The sequence below is a fragment of the Poecilia reticulata genome, chromosome 20, assembly GCF_904066995.2.
Source record: "Poecilia reticulata chromosome 20, P_reticulata-male-v2, whole genome shotgun sequence".
Taxonomy (NCBI): Eukaryota; Metazoa; Chordata; class Actinopteri; order Cyprinodontiformes; family Poeciliidae; genus Poecilia; species Poecilia reticulata.
The window spans coordinates 22,806,920-22,832,635 of NC_088849.1; the positions used below are offsets into that span (position 1 = coordinate 22,806,920).

A 25,716-nucleotide genomic window follows, 5' to 3' on the forward strand; every position below is an offset into this window, starting at 1 on the left:
AACTGGTTCTTTTTAATATTTCGCTAAATTATTAAGAGGTTCAAGGAGCCACTGGTGGCTTTGTTCAAGGAAAACCACAAGAAACAACTTGTTCTGCACAAGTTGCAGCGCTGGCTGCTCACTCACCCAGCAGGACGAAGATGCAGGCCAGAATAGCAATGAGCGCTCCTTTGCTGAGGCTGGCAGGCAGGCTGTAGGCCTCGGCGTTGCACGACATGACATTTCCCTCCTGGTCGCAGCTGCACACCCGGATGGTCAGAGTGCTGGTGCTGGTCTGCATCGGCTGCTCGCCATCAGACACGAAGATGGGCAGGTAGAAGACGGTCTGGTCCTGCTGGGACCAGCCGCCGCGGCGCGTCAGGATCCACGCCGTGTTGTCTGGAGACAGCAGAGATAAGGTTCAGCTCTGACTGTAGGGAAGGTGAAAGTCTTGAGACCAGCATTCGGTCGACATTTATAAAGCCGTCTATCAATTGATCTCTTCTTACTGGAGACCTTCTGAGGTTTTTAGAGCTGGATAAGAATTTCTGCACAGTATTGTAGCATAAGATGCTCAAGAGTCACTGTGAATCTGTTGGAGATGAAATGATTAATCGTGATTAATCAATTATTGAAATCATCGTTGAGTAATTTCACAATCGGCAAGACTAAAAAAAAGCTAATTTGCTGGAAGAACAACACAATTAAAGCAACCATTGAACCAAAACTGCAAATAATACATACAGTGTGCATTTGAGATAAAATAAACCTTTTTTTCTGAAAATATTTTAAGATAAAATATATTTATTTGAAACAGTTCTGGCAGATTCAGATTGAGCTTCACCAGGTTCAAATTATGTAAAAAAAAAAAAAAAAAAAAAATTTATTAAGCAACTTTTGCTTTCAATCAATCAAGTTTATTTGTTTAGCACATTTCAGCAGCAAAGCGGTTTAAAGAGCTTTATTATTATAGAAATGATAAATTAAATATTGACCAACGTATTTGATGTGCATGAATCTGAGTGATGGCACTTATCAAAATGTAATGTTTGTTCAGTTGTTGACTGCATGGTGTTTTCTTTATCACTTTGTAATTTTCTGTTTTCATTATGTGCAGCACCTTGAGCCGCCTTGCTGCTCAAATGTGTTATTCAAATAAACTTGATTGATTGATAAAAATACAAAGCCAGTAAACATTACATTTGATCAAGTTACACATCAAACTGTTGGTCAATGTTTCATTTATTATGGTTCTATCAGTTATTAATCGGTTAATAGATATAAAATAATCAGATCAGCTCTACACTGTATTGATGTTGAGTCAAGCAAAGACTGAACTTTTATTCAATTTTGTATTTGAGTATTTTTTAGCTTTAGCAAACATTTTACTGCCTGAATTGTTTATTTATGTGCCACTTTTAATGTTTTTCTAATATTGTTTAAAAAAAGGCTTAGATGGGTAAATGAAAAATCTGCAGAATGTGCCAGTTTTTCATCCGATTAATTGATTACTAAAATAATCGTTAGTCGCAGCCCGAGAGTCTGTGGGGGATGAAGTATCTGCAGTTTTATAGTAATTAGTCCCAGATGGTTGTTCAGGGACGTTACAGCTGTGGAGGTTTAAGCGCCTGACTTCCATCCAGTAGATGCACCTACTGCATCCAGAGCTATTAGGACAACCGACACTGATAAGATGCTCATACTGCAGCTGATTAAGGAGGAGATTAAATCATATATTAGTTTTTGGGACTTTATTATGGTATAAATTGAATCTATAAAACTAATTTCACACTGATTTTGGGTAAGTTTAATACAAAAACACATTTTCTTATAAAGTATTTTGTGTAGCTTCTAGTGCACTTGAAATAAGACAAAACTAAAATTACAAATAACTTTTTAGCAAAATGTGGAGTGGAGTATTTTGACACAATAACAAATTTTGTTGGACGATAAATTCGCAAAGAAATTACAACAACAATAATGTTGTTTTGAGACTATTTTTAAGTAATAAAATGGTAGTAATGGCACAATAATGTGAGTTTGCCCTTCAAAGATCCATCCATCTTCTTACACCCTTGTCCCTCAGTGGGGTCGGGAGGGTTGCTGGTGCCTCTCTCCAGCTAGCGTGCCGGGCGAGAGGCGGGGTCACCCTGGACAGGTCGCCAGTCTGTCACAGGGCAACACAGAGACACACAGGACACACAACCATGCACACACACACTCACACCTAGGGGCAATTTAGACAGACCAATTAACCTGACAGTCATGTTTTTGGACTGTGGGAGGAAACCGGAGTACCCGGAGAAAACCCACGCATGCACAGGGAGAACATGCAAACTCCATGCAGAAAGACCCGGGCCAGGAATCGAACCCAGAACCTTCTTGCTGCAAGGCAACCGCTCTACCAACTGAGCCACTGTGCAGCCCCCCTTCAAAGATCAATAAACTTTAATAACACTTGACACGGGGACTATTAAAAAAACAACACGACCAATTACAATAATTAAAAACAGAAATAAACACACAGTCAATGCAATAAATGAAATGGATTATAAAATTGATCAATTTTATAATAGATAAAATTGCTGTAAAATATTAATCATTAGGATGGAAATGGTCAAGTACCTTTTTATTTATCATGCAATTTATTTCTAATAATCTGCCAGTGGAACAATTTTTTTTATTTAAAACAAGTTCTTGATGAAAAGTTAGTTTTGCCTTATTTATAGCGTACTAAGATATTTTACAGTTAATTAGTTCTTTTTCGTGAAAATAAAGGAATTATTTACTCAAAACAAAGTCTTCTATCATGCTGAAAAAGTTACTTTTACATTTGTTTTGTCTTATTTCAAGTTCACTAAGATATTTGCACTAGAAACTGGACCAAAACTACCTGGTAAGATTTAGTTTTTTGCAGTTAATGCAGCAGACAGTAGGGAGTTCAGGCTGTTGCTCCACGTGGAGCTTCGTTTGTCCTGTACTGGCAAGGACAGTCGGGATCGGCTCCATGCAGCTAACGCTGCCGCGCTCAGTGTTTCAGATCATCTACCTTGGTTGTCTCGCAGCGTGAAGTTGGGGTTGTTGGCGGCCTCCGGAGCCAAGCTGTAGTAGAAGCGTTGGCCCCCCAGAGGTTCGTCTGGATCCACCGCCGTCACGGTCTGGATCAGCTGGAACACAGCGACAGTGTGATTACTGCTCTGAACCGCAGAGTTTCACTGGATGATTATGAAATAACAGAACATTCTCCAGTAATATAATGGTAACGGCAGCATATTCTAAAAGAACTGGAAGACATTTTAAATTTCCAAAATAAACAAAAGACAAATAAAATGAACTATGAAGTCTCTGTAAACAAATCTTTCCTTCAAAAAAGCACCAGACTGAAGACTTTTACCATCCAGTCTTTGGTAGAGATTATTCGAATCATTGATTTATTGCTTACTGCCTATTAGTTACTAGTGACTTATTATGGACCATTTCAGGTAATATTTCTTTTTAATCTACTGTTAAAAGTAACCAGAACTGCATAGCTTGTTTAAGATCCACTAATGTGCAAACAAATTAGTGATTTTATTTTATTGTTTGCCTTTTTTAAGACTACAGCTGGTGTCATCAATAGTATCTTCCAATAACACGTAATTAGAAAGTCATATTTTCAAATTTTCTGTCAACCTTTAACACCAAAATCCCTTTGGGCAGCTGGCGGAGATGGCAAGACTTCAAACTGCATCCACTGATGCTTTTAGAATCACATGATGCCGTCCGTTCAACACAACTCTCACTTGTCTAAGTGTGAATGATCCAAACCAATAGATTTGTAACTTTGGTCTCTGTACCTGTCCTGCTTTGGCGTTTTCACACACAAACGTCTCCAAGTAATGCGACAGCGACGGTGGATTGTCGTTGACGTCCAGCACCCTCACAGCCACAGACACGCTGGCGATCTGCGTGGGGTTATCTGCAGAAGACACAAAGATGCTGTCAGGCGTTGAGCTCCCGGTGGGACTTGCTTAATCTTCCCCTCATTTACTGCCAACCCGCAGCACATTACCGCTTCTCACGCTCCCATCACAATTCTATTACTCTTCATTACAGTCAGCGATTTGCATACCTTAACCAACTGTGTAATGGGCTATAAAAATACAATTAGAGGGCGGTAACTACTTTCTCAGGTTTCATCACACGATCGATCAGTCAGCAATGTGACTTTGATTCTGGAGGTCAAAGCTCCACGGGGTCTAACGGTGTCCGACCTACAGAGTCGGATTGCTCCGCCCACTTTAAATGTCAACATTTCTTTCATTTACTGATGTCTTCTCAGGAAAACATTCAAGTTGGGTGTCCTTTTTTTATTTTGCTGCTGATACAAATCGATTTTTTTTTTCTTTTGACTAAAAGTGCATCTTACATTGGTTTGAAAAAGTATATTTTTTTACTTTTTAAGCTTCATTGTACACATTTTACACATTTTTATCACAGTTTGAAGGTTTTTAGGATGGATTTTCACCAACTTAGCTCAAGCTCAGTTACACCGAATTCTCAGTCACAATGGTCTAGTCAAAGCCCAGAACGAAATCTAACACATTAACATATGGAAAGTTTTTGATCCGTTATATAAATGAAAGCTTGTAGCATCCGTCCATCCACCTGTCCGTCCGTTCATCCATGTATTTGTGCTTTAGTATTCATATTGAATAATAATCATACTCTGGTGATCGTAGCTATTTTTCCAACTTCTTCTCAGATTATTTATTATTGCATTGTGAGTAAAAAGCGACAGAATCCTTGAGAGTAAAACTGGAGGAAGTGTGTAACTTTATTTTGTCTGTCCTCTAAATCAATCGGATTCCCTCTGTTCTCCCTGTTGATTCTCGTTCTGCCTCTTCATCGTTTCCTCCTTCCTGCCACGCTCTGCCTCACCAGGTCTTCCTGCTGCTGCCCTCAACGTCTCATTTTCAATTAGCCGCCACGCGAGAACTTATTTAATCAGCCGGTGATTCCATTACCGCCTCCTTTAAGGTGTGTCGAGCAAACAAAGACTCTTCCAGACAAACAAAGCCATTGGATGAAGGATGAAGGTGACTTGGTGCGTTTGCTGATGCGCAACAGGAGTTATTCTAGATCAGTCTTAAACTTTTTCAGGACCACTTAACCCATTTAACAGACACTCGCCTAACTTGAAACTGCCCCACATTAACACGTCCTATTGTTGTCTTAGTTCATCTTAATGAGGATTGTGGTGGTTTTTTGTGAATGTGACTGGCCATGACAAAACCATGAACAAGGCCGTGTGGATTCTAAGCTTTCCAATAATGTCAAACACATGAAAATCAAAAAAGAAGTTGTGTTGTGTGCATTAGTAACATTTTAGAGCTTTTGTAACTTAGAAGAATAATAAAATAAAAACAGATTCAGGTTGCTTTGGAAGAAAAGAAAATCTTTTTCTATAAATTGTATTTATTTGCAAATTAAATTATTTTTAATTAAATAAAAATAACAGTAGCTGTTGGCGTGTGAGCAGAGCATTATTAAGTATAAAAAAGTAATAAATAAAAATGCTCACCAATTGAGACTTCTTCACGGCATAGAATGAGAACTGTTCAAAAGAATTGAATTGTTTGTGAATGACGCATCAATACTTCGTTTGGTCCTATAAGTAATCCTGGGTTGTTTCATTTCCACCAGTATATTGGGGGGGCGACTGTGGCTCTGTGGGTAGAGTAGTTGTCTTACGATCGGAAGGTTGTAGGCTCGATTCTAGCTTCCTCCTCCCACGTGTTGATGTGCCCTTGGGCGTACAACCCCAAATTGCCTACCGAGCTGCGTATTGGTGTATAAATGTGAGCATTTGTGTGTGCTAATGGGTGAATAGACTCTAGTGTGAAGCGCTCATACTGATGAGTGGTCAAAAATGATTGGATAAAGCCCCTTAGTCAAGTTACCATTTACCTTGCAGACCATTAGAGGGCCACAGGTTGAGAAAGACTGTTCTAGATCTTTAGGAAGTATTTCTGCTTCAAATTGAGTCGCATTTTGATGTTGGTGGAGTTAATCTGGGTTATTTTCTACTCACTCATCTCCATGGCCAGGACTGTGATGTTGTGCCATCCCACCTCCTCTCTGTCCAGCGAACGCACCGTCATCAGCATCCCAGAAGTGATTTCAATGTAGAAGAATTTCTCGGGGTCGCTGCTCCTGTCGATGGAGTACCTGCAAACCAAAAAATGACACTTCAAACAATCGGCACACTGCAAATAAACCGTCGTCTCAAGAATTTTTGGTCTAGTGCTTGTTTTAAGTCAATAACTCATCAATATTGGTAAAGAAGTACTTGTTCCATTGGCAGAAAAATTCACTTAATATTGTCCTGTTTTGGGTAGTAACTAGTGACATTTACTCAATTACATTTACTTTTTTGAAAAAATTTAATGTTAGGAGTATTTTTACTCTGCTGTACTTTTTACTTGAGTAAAAATATGTCAACATAGTCATACAGTTTTTGGGTACTAGTAATTTTTCATCGATGTTGAGGAAATATTGACTTAAAACAAGTTCCTATATCTTGCTGAAAGGTTATCTATGTTAGTTTTGCTCTATGTCAAGTGTGCTAGGATATTTTCACTTGAAACTAGATGAAAAATACTTGATAAAATTTGATTTTTGCAGTGATATCAACACATCAGCGCTGTATAAAGTGCACTTCTGCGTGTTTTTTGGTGGAGCTGTAATCCTGTCTGAGGACCGCCGCACGCTCGTATCCGATGCTGCGCGTGCATGCGTGTGTGCGGCGGAGAGATAAGGCATCTGGCAGCTCCTGCAGGCGCAGCGAGGAGACGGCGTTCCTGATCGGAGGCTTAATCAGAGTATCTGCTCCCCGTGCCAAACAGGCGGCAGGAAAACACAAACCTGCAGAGAGCTGCTTTGGCTCATCTTCTGTCACTGTGGGCCGATTTCCAACAACAGCTCCTCTGAGTGAGCAGAGCTAAAGCAAGATACCCAGAGGAAGGAGCAGGATGCTGACAACTGAATATGAGAGATTCTCAAAGTGAGATCATTTCTACAAAGGAAAATTTCACTAACTCTTTCCTGTTGAGGATTTTTAAGTATGTACTAGGGATCCAATTTTTCCCTTCCGATACCGATACAGATATCTGAGGTTTGTATCGTTTGATACCGATCCAATACAGCTGAATTGACTGAAAATGACATAAATGTACTGAGTCACACTACATTTACAGGTCCTTCTCTAAAAATTTGCATATTATAATAAAGTTCATTATTTTCCATAATGTAAGGATAAAAATTGTCATATATTGTCATATATAAATGTCATATATTTTAGATTCATTGCACACCAACTGAAATATTTCAGGCCTTTTATTGTTTTAATACTGATAATTTTGGCAAACGGCTCATAAAAACCCAAAATTCCTATCTAAAAAAATTTCCATTTTTCATCCGACCAATAAAAGAAAAGTGTTTTAATACCAAAAAAGTCAACCTTCAAATAATTATGTTCAGTTATGCAATCAATACTTGGACGGGAATCCTTTTGCAGAAATGACTGCTTCAATGCCGTGTGGCATGGAGGCAATCAGCCTGTGGCTCTGCTGAGGTGTCATGGAGCCCAGGATGCTCATCCAGAGTTTTGGGTCTTGCGTCTCTCAACTTTCTCTTCACAATATCCCACAGATTCTCTATGGGGTTCAGGTCAGGAGAGTTGGCAGGCCAACAGTAACACCATGGTCAGTATACCAGTGGTTTTGGCACTGTGAGCAGGTGCCAGGTCGTGCCGAAAAATGAAATCTTCATCTCCGTAAAGCTTTTCAGCAGATGGAAGCATGAAGCTTCCATCTGCTCCAAAACCGCCTGATAGCTGCTGCATTGACCTGCCCTTGATAAAACACAGTGGACCAACACCAGCAGCTCCCCAGACCATCACTGACTGTGGGTACTTGACACTGGACTTCTGGCCTTCTGGCATGTCCTTCTCTCCAGTCTTCCTCCAGACTCTGGAACCTTCATTTCCGAATGACATGCAAAATTTGCTTTCATCCGAAAAAAGTACTTTGGACCACTGAGCAACAGTCCAGTGCTGCTTCTCTGTAGCTCAGGTCAGGCGCTTCTGCCGCTGTTTCTGGTTCAAAAGTGGCTTGACCTTTGACCTGGGGAATGTGGCACCTGTAGCCCATTTCCTGCCCATGCCTGTGTACTGTGGCTCTCGATGTTTCTACTCCAGACTCAGTCCACTGCTTCCCCCAAGGTCTGGAATCGGCCCTCCTCCACAATCTTCCTCAGGGTCCGGTCACCTCTTCTCGTTGTGCAGCGTTTTCTGCCACACTTTTTCTTTCCCACTGAGGTGCCTTGATACTCTGGAATCAGCCTATTGGTTCAGAAATGTCTTTCTGTGTCTCACCCTCTTGCTTGAGGGTGTCAGTGATGACCTTCTGGACAGCAGTCAGGTCGGCAGTCTGACCCATGATTATGGTTTTGAGTAATGAACCAGGCTGGGGTTTTTTAAAAGCCTCAGGAATCTTTTGCAGGTGTTTAGAGTTACTTTGTTGATTCAGATGATGAGGTTAGTTGCTCGTTCAGAGAACCTTTTCATGATATGCTCATTTTTTGAGGCAGGGATTTTGGGTTTTCATGAGCTGTATGCCAAAATCATCAGTATTAAAACAATAAAAGACCTGAAATATTTCAGTTGGTGTGCAATGAATCTAAAATATGACAGTTTAATTTTTATCATTACATTATGGAAAATAATTAACTTTATCACAATATGCAAATTTTTTGAGAAGGACCTGTATGTCTGTAATCAAATTTATTTGACTGCAGCAGTACAGCACATTTAAATACACCAATAGCTTCACAAGTTTGGTCAAACAGGTAAAAACAACTTTAATTTGTTCAGTCAGTGCAGTCCCAACACATAGCAACACTGTTGAGTATTGGAACTTTGCAGAGTTTTATACTCTGTTTAATTTAAAATAAATGTAAAATAAATAATAAAGAAACTGAAACTGACAAAAACAGGATGACTACCTTGATCAAACTGCTTGATTGAGGTTTTGTTGGCCAGGTTTCAAATCTGTTGATCTAACAGCTTCTAGCATGTCAAAAGTTTTTCCTTTATTCAGCAAACTGACATGAGGAAGCCATGATTAAAGAAGAAAACTTCTTAATTTAGTCACAAACCTTCAAAAATGATAGAACTGGTGTAATGCTGCAAAAACTGTTTAAAAAAGTCATGATCCTGTCAATCAGTGATGGAGATTATTGTTCATTTTTATTTTCTAAAGTTTAGAGCAAAAATGTACGAGGCATGTATTAATCAGTGGACCACTGATTTTAATAAATTGTAATAATAAAATTTTATAAAAATGTTATTTTTTCCATTAAGAGCATTGGAAAATTATAAAAGTTTTTTTTAAAAGATATTAAATCAACATAACACAAATGCAAGCCCGTGAATTGCATTTCAATAAAAAATGTTAGTATATGAACAATAGTTAAAAATTGCTACCACTTCCTCTCTTTACATTAAAACGACAGGCAGTTAATGGGTAAGCGACACAAAACGACAAATTTAAGAAAAAAATGTATGGTAAATAATTTAATTTTGTTAATCTTGAAGCTAATTGAAGTTTTATAGGGGAGCTGATATTCCTTCATATCACTGACCTCCTAATTAAGAGATTTCTGCCTAATCAGTTTAGGAACGGTTTAATCTGAACACCAACAGCTGTTTTTATAAAACAAAAAGTCAGTGCTGTGTACTGGTTAGGGTTCAAACTGGTCAAACTGGTTCTTTTATCAGCTAAAAGCACATATTGATCAGTATCTTTTTCTTTCTGAGGCTTCAGCTGTGATCAGCTTTAATGTGTGTTATAATGCTGCCCTCTGGTGGTGGAAAGGTAACATTACATATAATTTAATCCCTTGGATACTTTGAAACTGATTCAAAGACTTGGAAATATAAAGATATATAATTCTGACCTTAAACAAATACTTGATAGTTTCAATATTTTTCTGTTTTTAAATAGAAATAAGTTACAATAAGTTTGAAACTGCTTTATTTATGTCTTGTTTTTGTCCCCTAATGTTTGCATTTGAATGCACCTTGAGTGTTTTCTTTATTTGTATTTGCCAAAAATAAGAGAATTAAAGATTTTCTTTAGGAAAAACGACTTTCTTCTTATTTATATGTTGATTTGTTGTGAACATCATCTGAAGAAAAATTAATTGAATCCAAACAACTTTTGTACTTTTTTTAACCTGACGTTAATCAACCTGACAAAATCTACTGCCTGAAATAATCACAAATAAAAACTGTGAATTGGTAAAAGGAGAAAATAACAAACTGTAGTGTGAATGTGTGTTTTTTCTTCTGCTCACCTCACTGTGTTGTTGGCAGCGTCGGGATCTCGCGCCGACACCGTCTTCACCACCGTCCCGATCTCGGCGTCTTCCATAAGCTCGATGTAGTACGCCGGCGAGCCGAACAGCGGCGGCTCGTCCACGTCCTCCACGCTCACGTGAACGATGGTGACGTCCTTGAAGGGGCCGCGGTGCCGGAAGGTCGGGTCCAGGTGGGTGTTGGCTCCCTCCACCTTCAGGGTGTAGCTTGGCTTGTTCTCGAAGTTTAACGGCTTGAACAGACAAGCAGATAATCTGGATTATGACGTTTGATTTACATGGAAAGAAAAATGGCTGCATTTCATTCATGCCACTAACTAAATAAGGCAGACATTAGTTTAAGTTAATAACTTAAAAAGTAACTTTTTATTGGGAGCAAGTATGTTTATTTTTATTATTTAAATGTAAAACTTTGTGTATATTAACTTTTTGGAAAAGAATTTCATAATATTTCTGTATTTAATGTTTTGTGAATTCTTTCACATTTTTATTTAGTAATGGTAATGTACAAGTATACAAGTATACTATACACTATACTACACTATACTATAGTGTATTATATACAAGTATAATTATATAAATTACATATTTTTTTCATTTAATATTTTTATTAATTGGTCCTAATATATCACTGATACACATATCCAACTTAAAGCTGCAATTTCATATTTTTTAAAAGCTTTTAGTTAAATAAAAAGTGAAAATACATATAAATGTAGAAAAAGAACTATTTAAAATTTGACATTTCGTACATATTTATTTGTACTGGTTTAAATTGTAAAAAGAAAAACTTGTTTAAATGCTTCATTTCATGTTATAATAAATAATTTGTATTATTGAAATTATTAAATATATTGGAGATCTTTAAATGCTATATTTTATTAACAATAATGTCTTTTTATATTTATTCTAATTAACATAATATATTAAATAATGAATACTGTCATACTTTTTATTTTCATTAATATTAAACCTCGTTTTTCTTTAATTTTCAAATGTAGTTTATAAAGGGAAAATATTGTGTGTGTGTGTGTGTGCGCGTGTGTGTGTGTATATATATATATATATAATTATGATCGGTGACTGATCGGCATACCTCTAGTGTGTGTTTTTTACTGTGTAGAGGTATGCCGATCGATCCGTCACCGATCATAATCGGCCGATTTATGTGAAAAAGTGCATGATCGGCGATCATTGGCTCTTGTTGCCGATACCGATCACCTGCATCTCATTTCTCAGCCTGCCTGTGCAGCTGGTCTCTTTCCTTCACACTGCGCAAACGCGCAGCAACAAATCCTAAGCGATGTGGAACTATAACGCACTGAGTGAATGGGGAAGTTTGCGTGTTGCGGCGTAAAATTGAAGCACGTCAAAATGCATCAACACGACAAAGCTAATACGACATAAAAACAATGGCATACTTGACTGAGTTTGGCACAGCTGCTCTCGCTGCTACGCTACAGGTAGTAATATTTCACAGACGGAGCGCCGCTTCTGCTCCACCTGGTAGTGACTCTCACACCGAACCTCTGCTTAAAGCTGCAGCATCTAACCTAAAAAAATAAATTTTACATACTTTTTAAAACTTTCGCTGTCCTAACATGAGACAGATAATCTCTAAAAAACAATCGATCTCCTCCCTGCTCTGCATAATTACTCCGCTCAGTCAGAAACAGCCACTCAGAACTAGCAGTAATCAGCTAGCCGCCATGCTATCAGGACGTTTTCATTCAGTAACTCAGGATTGTTTATTGTAATGGATCCTATATTTGCTTTTGAATGTTAAGTTTTATACTTGAACTTTTTGGCAATGTTGAGAGGTTTTATTTTGGCTCTTTGCATTATTTAGCCTCTTCAGAGCCTCCATATGTTATCAGTCTGTTAAAGATAGTATTACCGATAGCAGTACAATTTGCACAATGCTGTTATGTTTTGTTTTCTTCTTGGAAAAAGTTATTAAAAACAAGTTTTTGTCTAAATTAAGGTGAATTCATGGTTCCTTTTTCCACATAATGTAACCGGTAGTGTTTATGATAAATAAATAAAAAATTATGTGATCGGTATCGGTGATCGGCCCTCATGGGTGATCGGTATCGGCAGGAAAAAACCTGATCGGCACATCCATAATACACACCAACTAACAAAAACAATGCAAACCAAGAGGTTTACAGGCAAAAATAATTGTAACAGAGAAGCTAAAGTCAACCACTTATTTTTGAATTGATATTTTACTGAATATATATAATAATTTGTACAATGTGCAGTTAATTGTGGCACCAATGGCTATGTATCAGGGTTATATATGATTTAGAAATCAGCAAAATAAAAAACATCAGCATTTATTTGAAGGAAATCAATCAATATCTGCACTGAAATATTTACCTTTTTTACGGTGATGATGCCAAAGAGGTTGGTGGCGTCGGTGCTGATGTCGAACGTGTCCCTTCCGTCTCCGTCGATGATGCTGTATTTCATCTCTGCGTTGACCCCAATGTCCCTGTCCTTGGCCCAGATCCGACCCACCACCGAGCCCACAGGGGCCGACTCCGGCACGCTCATCTGATACAACCCTGACAATGCAAACCAGCCGCGGTTCACTCATTTGTCCTCTAGAGGGAGCCAAGCACCTTCCTTGTATCGGAACTGCAGCTTGACTCCAAATCAGAGAAACATAAATGGCTCCATAAAGTCCTGATACGCTGCCTTATGGGCCGGCGAGGTCTTCATCTACCGCTTAACGTCAAAGAAAAGGTGTCAGCTGCCCAGTGTGGTGTGATCGGGCAGCTGATCAAACCTACACTGAGTGGCAGCGCTAATTGGTCAGAGCTAATTGGTTATGATGAAGGTGGAAGTGGGTGGTGAGTTTTCTTTCTCTTGGGGACTGAAGCCATCAGTCAGCCATCTGAACATGACCAAAGAGAGAGAGAGAGACGGCCCTGGATTTTAATGTGGAGTTATCATGAGCTAAACATGGAGCTGGACTGAAAGACTCACCACCTGGATGCTTTTTGGAAACGAAACGCATCACTGGATGAAGAATAAAAACACAATCTTTAGCAGTGAATCAGGATGTTTTCCCTCAGCATAGTCTGGTAGGGTTGGTTCAATTGTGAACCAAAGTTGCAACGTTTGTTACATTTTCAGTTGGTGTTGTTCTCTTTCACACTGCATTGTCAATTAAACCAAACTAATTGAAAAACCTGTTCCTCTCCTTGCCTGTGGGGGCGCTCCACCAAGAACTAATGAAGGAAACGACACAAAAACCTCTGAAGAAGACACTGAGCTCAACTTCCTTCACAGAATGGAAACAAAAGCGTAGTAGCGTGACATTTTAGCGGTTGTAGGATTTCCCTTAGGTCTTTGGTAAACAACCACAAGCCATTTCTCCTGCTAACGCTAAACTTGTGGGTTTGGTTTGGTTGTATTTACCCAGAATTCCCTGCATCACTCCACTGTTTTTGGAGGGGTCTCTGGTCTTCTTGGCGTTCAAATATGCATTCAAAGAATTCACTTCGCTGTTTTAGCCCAGTTGTGCATTCACACCTTCCCAAACAAACTGGACTTTCTAGACAACAAAATGGAGTTGGATTAAAGGGGATTAAACAGGACTATTGGGAATCCAGCCATAGATCCTTCTCTTTTTATTCTTTAGAAAAAAACTTTAGATAAATGTTCACATCTATGCTGATGATACAGTTCATTATTTCTCCTGGTGACATGTTGCCATTTGATGTCTGTTAATCTGGATTAAGATAGGTGGAAAATAAATCTGACTTTATTGTGCTTCCACTCCATTTTTCTCTCTGGATGAAAAGCGGCTAAATAAATCAAAACTGAGGGGTTTGTGAACTCTCAGCGCGGTAAGAACTGCCGCTTTTTGCACTTCAGGAAGAATTTGTGATTTTCTTAGAGTGGAGTAAAAGCAAGCAGTGATTATGTTTAACACTCTGCTGTATTTGGCATGATAACACCAATTTCTTCCAATTTTAAGCACTTTTTGGCAACTTCTTACCATTTTTATCATCAAGTTAAAACATTATTTTTGTTCTTTTTTTCCCCCCTCATTTCTTGGGTGAATACTTTTATTTTGACGGTCTGCAGGAGTAAGTGCGATGTAAATTACATGTTTATATTATCGCTCATTTTTAGCTTGCATCTCTTTAGAGCTCAGTCTACTCTGGTCAACAATTTGCAGATCTTGTTTTTTTTTTTTTACTTGTACTGTTTTTATCTTCTTGAAAAGGTTCAACACTTTGAAGTTATTAATAATAACTATTTATGAAACACTTTCAAAGTGCCATAACCCACTATATGACCATCATGATGTGAATAAGTTGAGGAGTGATCCCAGGAACAAAACTGGGCTGAAATTGTTTTTATGTACTTCTGGATCCCATGAATATTTCCTAATGGGTCTGAACAGAAAGGAGTGAAGCACATCCCAGATAGAGGTTATTATGTTCCCTTAAAGTGGCAGTGTTGTGTATTTTCCTGGAATATAATTCCATTTTATAGCACAATCACTGTTAACTTTAGTTACAAAAATGCTTTCTATATGCATCAAATAAGACTTAAAGTTTGACGTTGTATTGTAATTGCTTGAAATTGGGCCTCTGTCTCTTTAAAAACTCCTGCCCTTTCTGAAACTGCGGCTTCAGGAAGTCATCCCAACATGGCTCCTCTATGAACCCTTTAACGACGTTTTTAGCAGCGTTTCACTGAGAAGTAGCTCCTATAATGAGCTCAGCAGATGTGCAGTTTCACCAAGTGTTTGCTAATTGCTGCTGGCTAGTCTGAAGGAGCTCAGTGGGGGAGGAGCTGCGTCTCGAAGGCGGAGTTAGGTCCACCCATTTGTTTTGCACAGCTGAATGGTTGCCATGGAGATTATAGGATTTCTTAAACATGAATGAAAGAATTAAAGGAATGTTTTTGATGAGGGGATAATGTTATAACATGATGGAAAGCTGGAAAAATTAAATTTTACAAAATACTGCCCCTTTAAACACAATATCTGTAAAATAAAATTATTTAAAAATGAGCTTTCTTTTGTACTTTGTAAGACAATTGAGGCATATCTCTCTGTAAAAACAAAGGCTTGTTGCAGCAGCATCAGATATTCAAAGCTGCAGGCTGTGCATGCAGCCATTTGTTTACAGTAAATGAGCTGTTAAAAACTCGAGGAGGTAGCAAAGTGTGTGTCATGGTGGTGAAGATGCATCGTAAACACGCTCGGTGCTTTGCTTACGCTGGTCAAACACGGGCGGGTTGTCGTTGACGTCGCTCAGCGTGATGTTGACGGTGGTGGTCCCCGCCAGCCCCCCCAGCTGTCCGCCCATGTCTTTAGCCTGGATCAGGATGGTGTAGTTCTCCCTGGTCTCTCGGTCCATGTCCGTTAAGGACACCCGGACCACACCTGGGAGCAGAAGCCAAAGGTCACGGGGTCAATTAAAGCTCAGAGAAGGAGAGCTGCTCCAGAGTGTGTCCATGAAATAGATTTTTAAACATTTTCTGGTTGCATTTTTTTCATCAGTTAATGACTGAATGTAGTAATGGCACATAAATGGATGTTTGGTGACGCATAGTCATGAATTTCATAGCCTGTCACTAGGCAAGGCCAGGCAATGCTTGTACAAAAAGGGTTAAAAACAACATATAACAAGACTGAAAACAAAATCAAAGAAGAAAAGCAGAACTTGGACTAAAACGGAACAAATTTAATGCATGAAAAACCTTAAAAAGTATTTAATCTCCTTTAACATTTCCACATTTTGCCAACCAAACCCTGCAATCTTATTTATTGCTATTTTATGAAATAAATCAAAACAAAGTATTTGGCAATAAAAATTACTATAACCATAGGATGTGTTGATTTAACATTTCTTAGGACCATTCTTGATTTTAATTATGTACGAGCTCTGCAACTCTACAGATTAAAGTTTGCCTAATCACCAATTTTCAATTGAATCATCTTATCTTTGACTAGGCCATTCTAACACATTGATATCACTTGATCTATGCTACTTTGTAGCTCTGGTTGACAGTTTAGATCCATCAGCTGACCACCATCCCTGTCCTATATGAAGAATCACATTCCCACAGCATGATTCTGTCACCACTGTGTTTCAGTGGATGGTGTTTTCAGTGTTAGATTCCTTCTAAAAGCAGGTTATTGCATGTTTAACTCCAGAGTTACTGTGGTTCTCTGCTTAACTCTGATTAATCCGTAACTTCCTCCCCAACCTTTCCTTTCACTGCAAAAACACAAAATCTAATAAAGTATTCTGGTCTAGTTTCTAGTGCAAATATCTTGATACACTTTAAATAAAACAACTAATTTATAGATAACATGTCAGTAAGAAATAGGAGCTTGTTTTAAGCCAATAATTCCTTAATATTGATGAAAAAGAACCCTGTCCATTGGCAGAATATTTCGTGTATAAAGTGAACTATTTCTTGTTAAAGTGAATTTATCTGCCAGTGGAACAAGTAGTTGATCAATATTAAGAAATTACTGACTTACAACAAGCTTCTATTGATTGCTGAAAAGTTACTTTTAAGTTAATTTAGTTTTATTTCAAGTGTACTAAGAAATTTGCACTGGAAACTAGACAAATATAGTTTTTTGCAGTGCTGTGGTTTCCTAATTGTTCTGTAATGTTCTTTAAAAAACCCTGAGGTCTTCGCAGAGCAACTGAGATTATATTCATAATAAAAAATGACATAAAACATGTAAAAGTTGATGGTTGTAACCTTGAAATAGCTGTGGATGCTTTGGATCTGTGCTGTTTGAGTGGGATGTGTTTGTGAAGTCTCTCAGGTTCTACAGTAGAAACAGTTCAGCGCATGTATCTGGCCTTCACCCTGCGACTCGACACTCTTATTTCACCAGAGTGTAGTCTTCATAAAAACCAGCAGCTACGCAGAAAACAAGAAGTCTGGGTCAGCTGATGTTTTCTACTCCAGTTTTGAGTTTTACATTGTGTTGACATCAGTAAAAGCCTTAAAGGCAGCACTTACAGTGGAACCCAGGAAGCTGATTCATTGCTCGAGAGCCATGCTGAGGTTTTATTGACAGGGGAGCTGTCGGATGAAGTAAAACAGGAAAGCTAAAAGGTTTTTGTATGCCAGCATTAAATCATGAAGGTCATTAAAAGAAGAGCTAGTTTTTCAACAAGATGTCTGTGTGAGGGTTTCCTGAAGTTGAGCAATTTTAGGAATTGGCTTTGCTTGCCAAATTCATGATTGTTTTCAATTTGGCAACAACGTGAATTGCATGTTTGGATAATTGTTCCCTCTGGTTCTGGATGCTGTGCAGCTGGAAGGATGTTCGCTCTTACTTTTTTTAAAAATTTCAAGCAGTTGTTGTGCTGCGTAACCATGACAACAAGGTCAAAAGCTGAAATAACACCTGAACTTTGACCCCAAATCGCAGACGAGTCAAAAAGGAGGACGTTCAAACTATCTCATGATTATATCCCGGAGTATGGGTGGGCGATAAGGGCTTTAGGTTTTATCACATTTTGTGGTGCTTTTGGTACCATCAGGACACTTAAAGAAGTGCAATCTGTATCACTAACCTGCACACAGGAACTGCATTTAATCATAATTTCAAATTTATTGGTATTTATTGATGGGTATTTATTGATGCACATTGCACAAATAGTGGAGAAAATGGTAAAAATAACAATCCTGACAACACAAATGGTTTTGTTTTTTGAAGCATAATTAGGAATTTATCATGGCAATGCTGAATAAAATGTCTTAGAAGTTTATCACAATAAATTGATAAAGGTTACAATAAATCCCCATGAGCTTTAGCATCCTTTGCTCGATGGTTCTGACATTTAATCGATTCAAACTAATTTTTCTCAGGGATTAGAATAAATCTTGCTCTCTTTTTTGATTAATCGATTTTATTAGAGTCACAATCAAAAGAAAGAAATCTATTTTAATCCACTTATCCTAATTTTAACAGTATGCATTCATTTAAATTCTTTATCCAGTCACATAATTGTCAAATACATGAGCAGTTCTACCAATGAAATGGCAGCAACTCGATGCCTTTTTGCATCTAGAAGTGTTGAAGAGCTGCTGAAGTTCAAAGCGAGCATCAGAATGGAGAAGAAAAGGGATTTAAGAGACTTTGAACTTGGCATGGTTGTTGTAGCCAGACGGACTGGTGCTCCTAAAGAGAGAAAATATCCAGTGTGTGGATGAAAAACGCTGTGTTGATGTCAGAGGAGAACAGAAAGTCGACACAGGAGCTCAAATATCTATTCGTTTACAAGCAAGGTGTGCTAAAAAGCATCTCTGGACACACAACACTAACTAGCTCATTAGCCTGAGGTTTAATAACAGGCTCTGCTGTCAGGAGAAGCTGAGAGAAAGGGGGAGGAGGTGAGTAGCACATACACACTGGTGATTGACAGTGCTAAAACCCTCCTCCCGACTTTGATTGGTTATTTCTGACCAAGTTGTGCAGGTTTATATTTAATACTTGGAGCACTGGAAGAAGACAGAGGAGTTTTTCTATATAGATTATTGCTCTTATACTCTGCTGTCAAAGTAAAGTGATGGTTTTGACTAATCTGTAAAAGGAATATATTTTTATAAAAGTTACGTACTGTAGCTTTAATTTAGCAAAATATGTTTTTAGTTTTGCTTGAGGTAAGTTTTGGCTTTTCTGGAAGAGTTAATGTGCTAAAAGATGGAAACACATTTACTGAATACGTTCTAAAGCAGATAACTTTCCCTTACCAGAGTATGAAACTCGGATCATTTCAAAGCACAAAGCTCCTGCCTGGACGGGAGGGAGAACGCTACATTTTTCTGAGCCAGTTTTCCTGTTTGCAACCTGCTTCAAACCAGTAAATAGAATTGTTTTTTTTCTCTTTTTGGCAACATTTTGAAAGCTTGCTCATAAATCACATGACAAAAACATTCCTTGTTTGCTTAGCCTTGATTCCAGCTTCATTTTGCAGACATTGTCTTATAAGCTGAGCCTCGGTTAAAGGCAGTCTGCCGGAGTTTTGTTGCTGACTTTGTCTGTTCCTGAGAACAGGGCAGGTCTGTTGGGAAAAGCGGATCCAACCCAGTATCACCAAGGTGGTAAACTGGAATGTAGATTCAGTGGTGAATGGCTGCTTCTCTTTTCACCACAGCAAACCAGTACAGCCTTGAGTTCACTGTTGTTTCCACTTGAGATGCTTCGGCTTCTCTAAGCTTTCCCATCTAAAGGGTTTTTAATTACTAATCCAAGGCTGCTGCCCAAAGACTTTATTACGATTTTTCTTTTGTGATATTTTTCCAAGCGTTTGTTTGTTTTGGTCAGATTTCCTCCAATCTTCTCCTCTGCAGGTCTAGAGTTTGATTTTTATGCATAATGTAATTTCCTCCTGTTTTCTAGTTATTTTCGTAGCCTTTGGTGAGTCACTGAAAAACAGAGATGTTGTTTTTGTTTTCTTCTGAAGTGACCTCTACATGTGGATACCTGAAAATAAAACCCACATTTTTCTGTAAACTCTAATTAGTTTTGCATTTGGAAAGATTCACTCCAGATAAAACTACAGTTTTATAAAAATGATCAGAGGCTGAAGGATTGACCCTGCAGTAACTAAGACTACAAAGTAAGAGCCAAATAACTGAAATCAAACCAACACAGCTTGGTTAAAAAAATAAGTCTAAAGGGCTAGATTTCAATTATAAGCTGAAAGTTTTGTTTTTTTTCCAGGAAGCCTCTTTCCACACTACAGCCTGCCTTCTGTCCTCATTATCAACAGAACAGTCACACTTTTAAGCTTAACACGTCGTCTTTGTCTGCTGCCATCAGTGAGTTTTTAGATGTAGCAACAAAAGAAACACGTTGGGTAGTTTCATAGCAACAACAGGAACCATGCTGAGCTCCCCACATTTTGAGCTGGTCGGTTTACACAGGGGGCATAAAGCGAGCTCTGAAATCACTGCAGCTACATCTCAGAACGGTGGCAGAGAGGAGGGAAAAACGGCATCAGGAAGGTTTTTACTTTACCACTGGCTCCAAAAAGTTGACCTATCTGTAAACATTTCAATGCAAAAGTTACTGTTATATGATTTCCCCTGTACAGTGACACACGTTTTGTTAAATCCCCCTAAAAACAGATTCAGGAGTATCAGTCAGGAGAAGGGTACACAACATTTCCACCTTAATGTAAATGTACAAAGTTTAAACGGTCACCAATAAAAGGAAACATGTGACAAGAAGGACATCACAAAAACTGGAAAGTTCTGCAATACGGATGAAAAGATGAGATGGAAACTGTTCCACCAACAGGCGAACAGACATTGAATGACCTGCAGGAATTTCCGCAAAGTGACAACAATCTTTGTTCTCCATGCAGCTCAGCTTTGGGTTATAAGACAGAAAGGACACATGCAGTCCTGGAAAAAATATACGTTGCTCTTCTGCTAGTCAGTCTGGAGTCATAGAGCGCGGCCACATTTAATTAGTAGTATGAACGACCATGCAAAAAAAAAAAAAAATCTGGTTTCAGCAAAGGATGCTGTGTGAACGTAGTTTTATATGCATCAGTGGTTAAGCTTCTCTTCAGTGGTGCAGATTAAAATGAGGCAGGCAGAATAAAGGAAAAGATGAAGCTGAATAATTGCTCACTTCTTGGTTTAAATTGAATTTGGATTGAAGGTTGAGGTGAAATAAGTAAGGTTTGTTTAAATGAAGCACCTGTTGAGCAGGAAATGACTTGATTATCTGCCGTCTGATTGGACAGTTTGATTTAAATCAGTGGTTCCCAAACTTTCCTGTGAGGGCCACATAACTTTTCCCTTCTCTGCTGGGGGCTGGAGTCAGTTTGTAACAGAAAAAGTGTGACGATTGCAGGAGTGCCTAAATGTAAAAATGTATTGTTTTCCAAAAAGCACAATCAATTAACATTCTCTGGGTTCTTCACAGAACAAGTCAGGAAATAAATAACAACACTATTAATGAAATAAATAATAACCAAATAATCCTCTCTGGGTTCTTCACAGAAAAAATCCAGGAAGGATTATAGTCCGTATTTTCCCAACTGAGCCGCACTGGACTATAAGGCACAACCCCAAAGTTTTTTGTTTTTTAAAACCAGTAAACGTATAAGCCGCAGATATCTCTGCCGGTTTTCCACAGCGATGCAGCAGAGCGGGGCGGACAGCCAAACTTTGAGTCATAACAGGTCAATTGAATATCACATTTATTAAGGTTGAAAAAGAAAAAGTTGCCAAGATAAGATTTAACAGAACTGATTACGGTAGTTTCTGAACGGTAACTGTAGCAGTAAAAGTGCTGATCCTTCGTGTTGCTACTAGCATGTGCTAAATCAGTGGTCACAACCTGTTTATTACCGCGGACCGGGGGGAGGGGGAAGGGGGATGAACAGTCCAATAAGGTTTCTGCATGTTGGTGTTCCCATTAAATACTGAATATGCCCTATTTGGTTTGTCTTTGCCCTTTTATCGCAGCCTGTGGGGTTTTTCCCTGACTGGGAACGAGAATACAACCAGTTGAATGTGACAGGTAGCCAATCAGAAAGCGCGGTGACGTCAGAACAGAGGGGAATCCCAAACAGCTGACATATCGCGCAACTGAGAGTCCGGTGGATATCGGAGATATGTAGAAATATTTATTATTAAATCTAAAGGTCATTATTATCAGTTAAAAATGTTAACTATGAAAAAACATATTCACCTCCAAATCATAGTGCAGCAAATAGAGCGGCTGCTCCCGTCGTCTTTTACCCACCGCCTTTTCTTTTTGTTACGTCTTTTATCTCTTAAAATGACTCCACAAACATCACTATTGCTTCTACATCGTCATCCATGTTTGGTTATTCTAAATTCCCGCTATGTTGGGGGTTTTACTGGATTGTCCTCTGGAATTGGGATGTTCGTGACTGGAATCGGTTCGTGTTGCTCCTGCCTTGGACACACGAACCGATCGAACTTGTTGTACTTTATCAGCTCTGTGGTCACAGAGGTTTGGAGAATCGGCCGACATTCTTAAATCTTTCCGTCTAAACCAGACTTAAGACTCACAAGCTCTACTCATCTCCTCTCGACCACTGCCCAAACGCTCTTACTCTGGTCGCTATGGTAACGTTTATATATCGCTTCAAAATAACAGAAGCGCCACAAAAACGAACATTTTACTCCGTGAAATTTTTAACTCACGATAATGACTAACGGGAGGAGCTTGTTTCTTTCCCATCTAGAAGTGATGAGAGACAATAACACCCGGGTTGTGTTGCTTGCTTGGTCTCTACGTGGCAAAGCAGTTTGAAGCTTCATTGCCTCATTAGCAGCCGGCCGCTGCATGTTACGCAGAGCTGGCTTATAATGTGGGAGTCACCTACTGGTCCGGGATAAATCCATTCTCCTGTCTCTTCTCTGGGCCTTTTACCCTTTGCAAAGAAACTTTCCAAAGACATCTGATCTATTTCTCACTCATTTTGCTGCTTGTGGGCTCAATGTTGGCGCGAAAGTAACCAAGATTTCCAATGATTCACTTCCTGCTAAAGAGCCCCCGGGTGGTTGAATAAAAATCCACATATAAACGGCTTATAGTCCGGAAAATACGGTAAATGAAAAAAAATCTGAATGCTCTCTGGTATTGTTCCGGGGGCCGGACCAAATGTGGAGATGGGCCGGATACGGCCCGCGGGCCGTAGTTTGAGGACCCCTGATTTAATTCATCACTGTCAAATCATTTCAAGGTGTAGAGATACAGATTGAATGCCTAATTTTAATCTGGGAGGTGGAACATGTCTGGTTGTTCAAAAAGTTTCTGTTTGGCTTTTTAAATAGATACTTAAGATAAAATTGTGTATTCTATGCATTTCTTCCATTATTTCAAGTTATAAATTGAGAAATTATTTTTTCTGTACACAAATTCCACTTTTAATACATAGAAACTTAAATCCTCCATTGTTATTATTTAACTTTGTAGAACAGCTGCATTCCTAACTTCATAATGTATGTAAACCAGCATCTTCAAAAACAACTCTCCCCATAAACAACTTCCGTGATGCTGAAAGTCAATCAGGAAGGTTTGCAGCGTGTCTGCGGTCGTACCGGTTTTTGCGTCCACAGAGAAGTATGGCTGCCCCTCCAGGATACTGTAGACGACACGAGCGCTGTTTCCATACGTGGGGTCGTCGGCGTCTGTGGCAGTGAGCTGGATCACAGACGTTCCTGAGCAAATTGGAAGAAGAGACAGTTTGATGAGGATATTTGCTGGTGATAAAACTCAAGCGGACGTGATTTTTTCCCTTCTGCTGACCTATTCTGGACATTTCTGGAACGGTGGCCTGGTAGGGACCATCCAGGAACTTCGGCTCGTTGTCGTTGATGTCCTGGATCTTGACGATGAACTCGGATTCAGGCTCCAGAGGTCGGTCTGTGAGGCGGTTTCGGGCCTGGGCCCGGAGAACGTACTGCGACTTCACTTCCCTGTCCAGCCTCTGGATGGCGTGGATGTCCCCGGTGCTGTCGTCGATGGTGAAGGTGGTTCCCGCCCCATCACCTGTCAGGATGTACTTGATGGAGCCGTCACCTTTGTCCATGTCCGAGTGGAGCTGCGGGAAAACAACACTTTAAGACAATGAAACTCTTCTTATGACCAATCTGATCCCAACAGTGAATGCTTCTAAATTCAGCCACAAGCTCAGTGTTTTGAGTGGCGATGTGTTTTTTGAGGGCATTCAAATGGGTCACATCTCCCAGTTTTACAACAATAAAGCTGCCTTGCTCTGCTAAACATGAAGATAAGACAACCAAATAACTTTCCAGGCCAAATCAGCCTTATGATCTCTGTCCAAGTTAACATGTGCCTCAATCCCCGAAGAGCAGACCGATTGGAGGAAAGAAAATGCCTGCAGAGATAAACATGAGCTGATTTAAACAGAAAATAATCAGCAGTTATTTGTGGAAATGTGGGCTTAACAATATTATCAGCACATTATCAGTATTGGCTGATAAAAGCTTTCAAATTAAAGCTGGTGCTGGACCAGATTGGATTGCATGAAGATAAATTCAGATTCAAACTACATGAAGTTAGTTTCTGGGAAGGTTGCATGAAATCTAACATCCAAGTAAAGAAACGCTAACTTAGAACGTTTGTAAAGATACCACAATGCTATGGAAGGTTTTCATGTTTAATAAAGGTCTCTCATCAGACAAGTCAGCAGAAACTATAAATAACCAGTAGGTGGCGATAAACTCAGATTAATGACAGGTGTGAACAGAAATCAAGAAGTTGGTTGATTATGCTAATTTATGCATCAACACTTACAGTATGAGCCTAAATTTCATTTGCTTATGACTGAATTTACAGTTTACAACATATGTAGATGACCTTCAACTGTTCTTTTAAGGGATAAAAATACTTTTTATACAGACTCTTCAGTCTGTATAAAAATACAGACTGAAGACATTTAACTGCTTCCTTCTGGAGTTCTAGTTGTATAATTTAATTAGTTACTCATCTAATACCAGAACTGACATTTCATTAACAATTTTAAGAGATGGGAAGCAGGCACCACTGTCAGCCATTTTCACTTTCATGCATTCAGATTCAGAAATGATTAGCTCTCATTCTTTGACACATGCACCTAATCCCAATACCTCACACAAGCTACACCCACCAGCCAGCTACACTGCTGGTTAACAAAAGTATTGAATTTTCTAATCACATGATGGTAGACTCATTCAGGATTCTAGCTGTGGTGACGATAACTTGGTGAAGTTCAAAGTGAGCATCAGAACAGGGAAGGACGTGGATTTCAGTGACTTTGAAATGCTGGTCTGAGTCTTTCAGAAACTGCTGATCCACTGATATTTTCTAGCACAAAAAAAATCTCTGTTTTACAAAAAGTAGTCCTAGAAAGAGAAAATAACCAGTGGGCGTCAGTTATGTGGTTTGAAAAGGTCTCGTTGATGTTAGAGGAAAAATGAGCAGACTGGTGCAAGATGACAAAGTAGAAAAAGGAGCTCAAACATTCACTTGTTTACTAGCAAGGTGCGCTGAGTAACACATCTGGACACACAACAGGCTGAGCCTCGGAGCAGAAAACCAAACTGGGTATCACACCTGTCAGCCAATAACAGAAATCTGAGGCTACAATTCACGCAGCCTCCCCAACATTGGAGAACAATTGATGCCTGGTCTAATAAGTCTCAAGTTTAGCCTCAACAGTTCAGCGGCTGAGTCAGAACTTGGCGTAAACAACAGGAAAGCATTGATCCATCCTGTTATCATTGGTTTAGACTGGTGGTGATATAATGCCATGCTTT

At 39.0% G+C, this 25,716-nt stretch overlaps 1 protein-coding gene and 1 long non-coding RNA gene across 3 annotated transcripts in view; one reads left to right on the top strand and one right to left on the bottom strand.

The window, feature by feature from the left end:
* Positions 1 to 25,716, top strand: part of LOC103456701 (uncharacterized) — a 172,848-nt gene that overhangs the window by 10,295 nt on the left and 136,837 nt on the right. The window contains exon 2 of the long non-coding RNA XR_532300.3: positions 10,397 to 10,571. This is a non-coding gene — a long non-coding RNA (uncharacterized LOC103456701). The remainder of the gene's footprint in view (positions 1 to 10,396; positions 10,572 to 25,716) is intronic.
* The window catches only part of LOC103456703 (cadherin-20), a 97,558-nt gene that overhangs the window by 2,351 nt on the left and 69,491 nt on the right, over positions 1 to 25,716 (bottom strand). For both annotated transcript variants that reach the window (XM_008396410.3, XM_008396411.3), the window contains exons 3-11: positions 23,705 to 23,999; positions 23,497 to 23,616; positions 15,644 to 15,811; positions 12,781 to 12,968; positions 10,378 to 10,631; positions 6,053 to 6,189; positions 3,816 to 3,937; positions 3,029 to 3,146; positions 127 to 378 (exon numbers count right to left, since the gene is read on the bottom strand). In XM_008396410.3, coding sequence (XP_008394632.2) covers positions 127 to 378; positions 3,029 to 3,146; positions 3,816 to 3,937; positions 6,053 to 6,189; positions 10,378 to 10,631; positions 12,781 to 12,968; positions 15,644 to 15,811; positions 23,497 to 23,616; positions 23,705 to 23,999 — 1,654 coding nt within the window. The remainder of the gene's footprint in view (positions 1 to 126; positions 379 to 3,028; positions 3,147 to 3,815; positions 3,938 to 6,052; positions 6,190 to 10,377; positions 10,632 to 12,780; positions 12,969 to 15,643; positions 15,812 to 23,496; positions 23,617 to 23,704; positions 24,000 to 25,716) is intronic.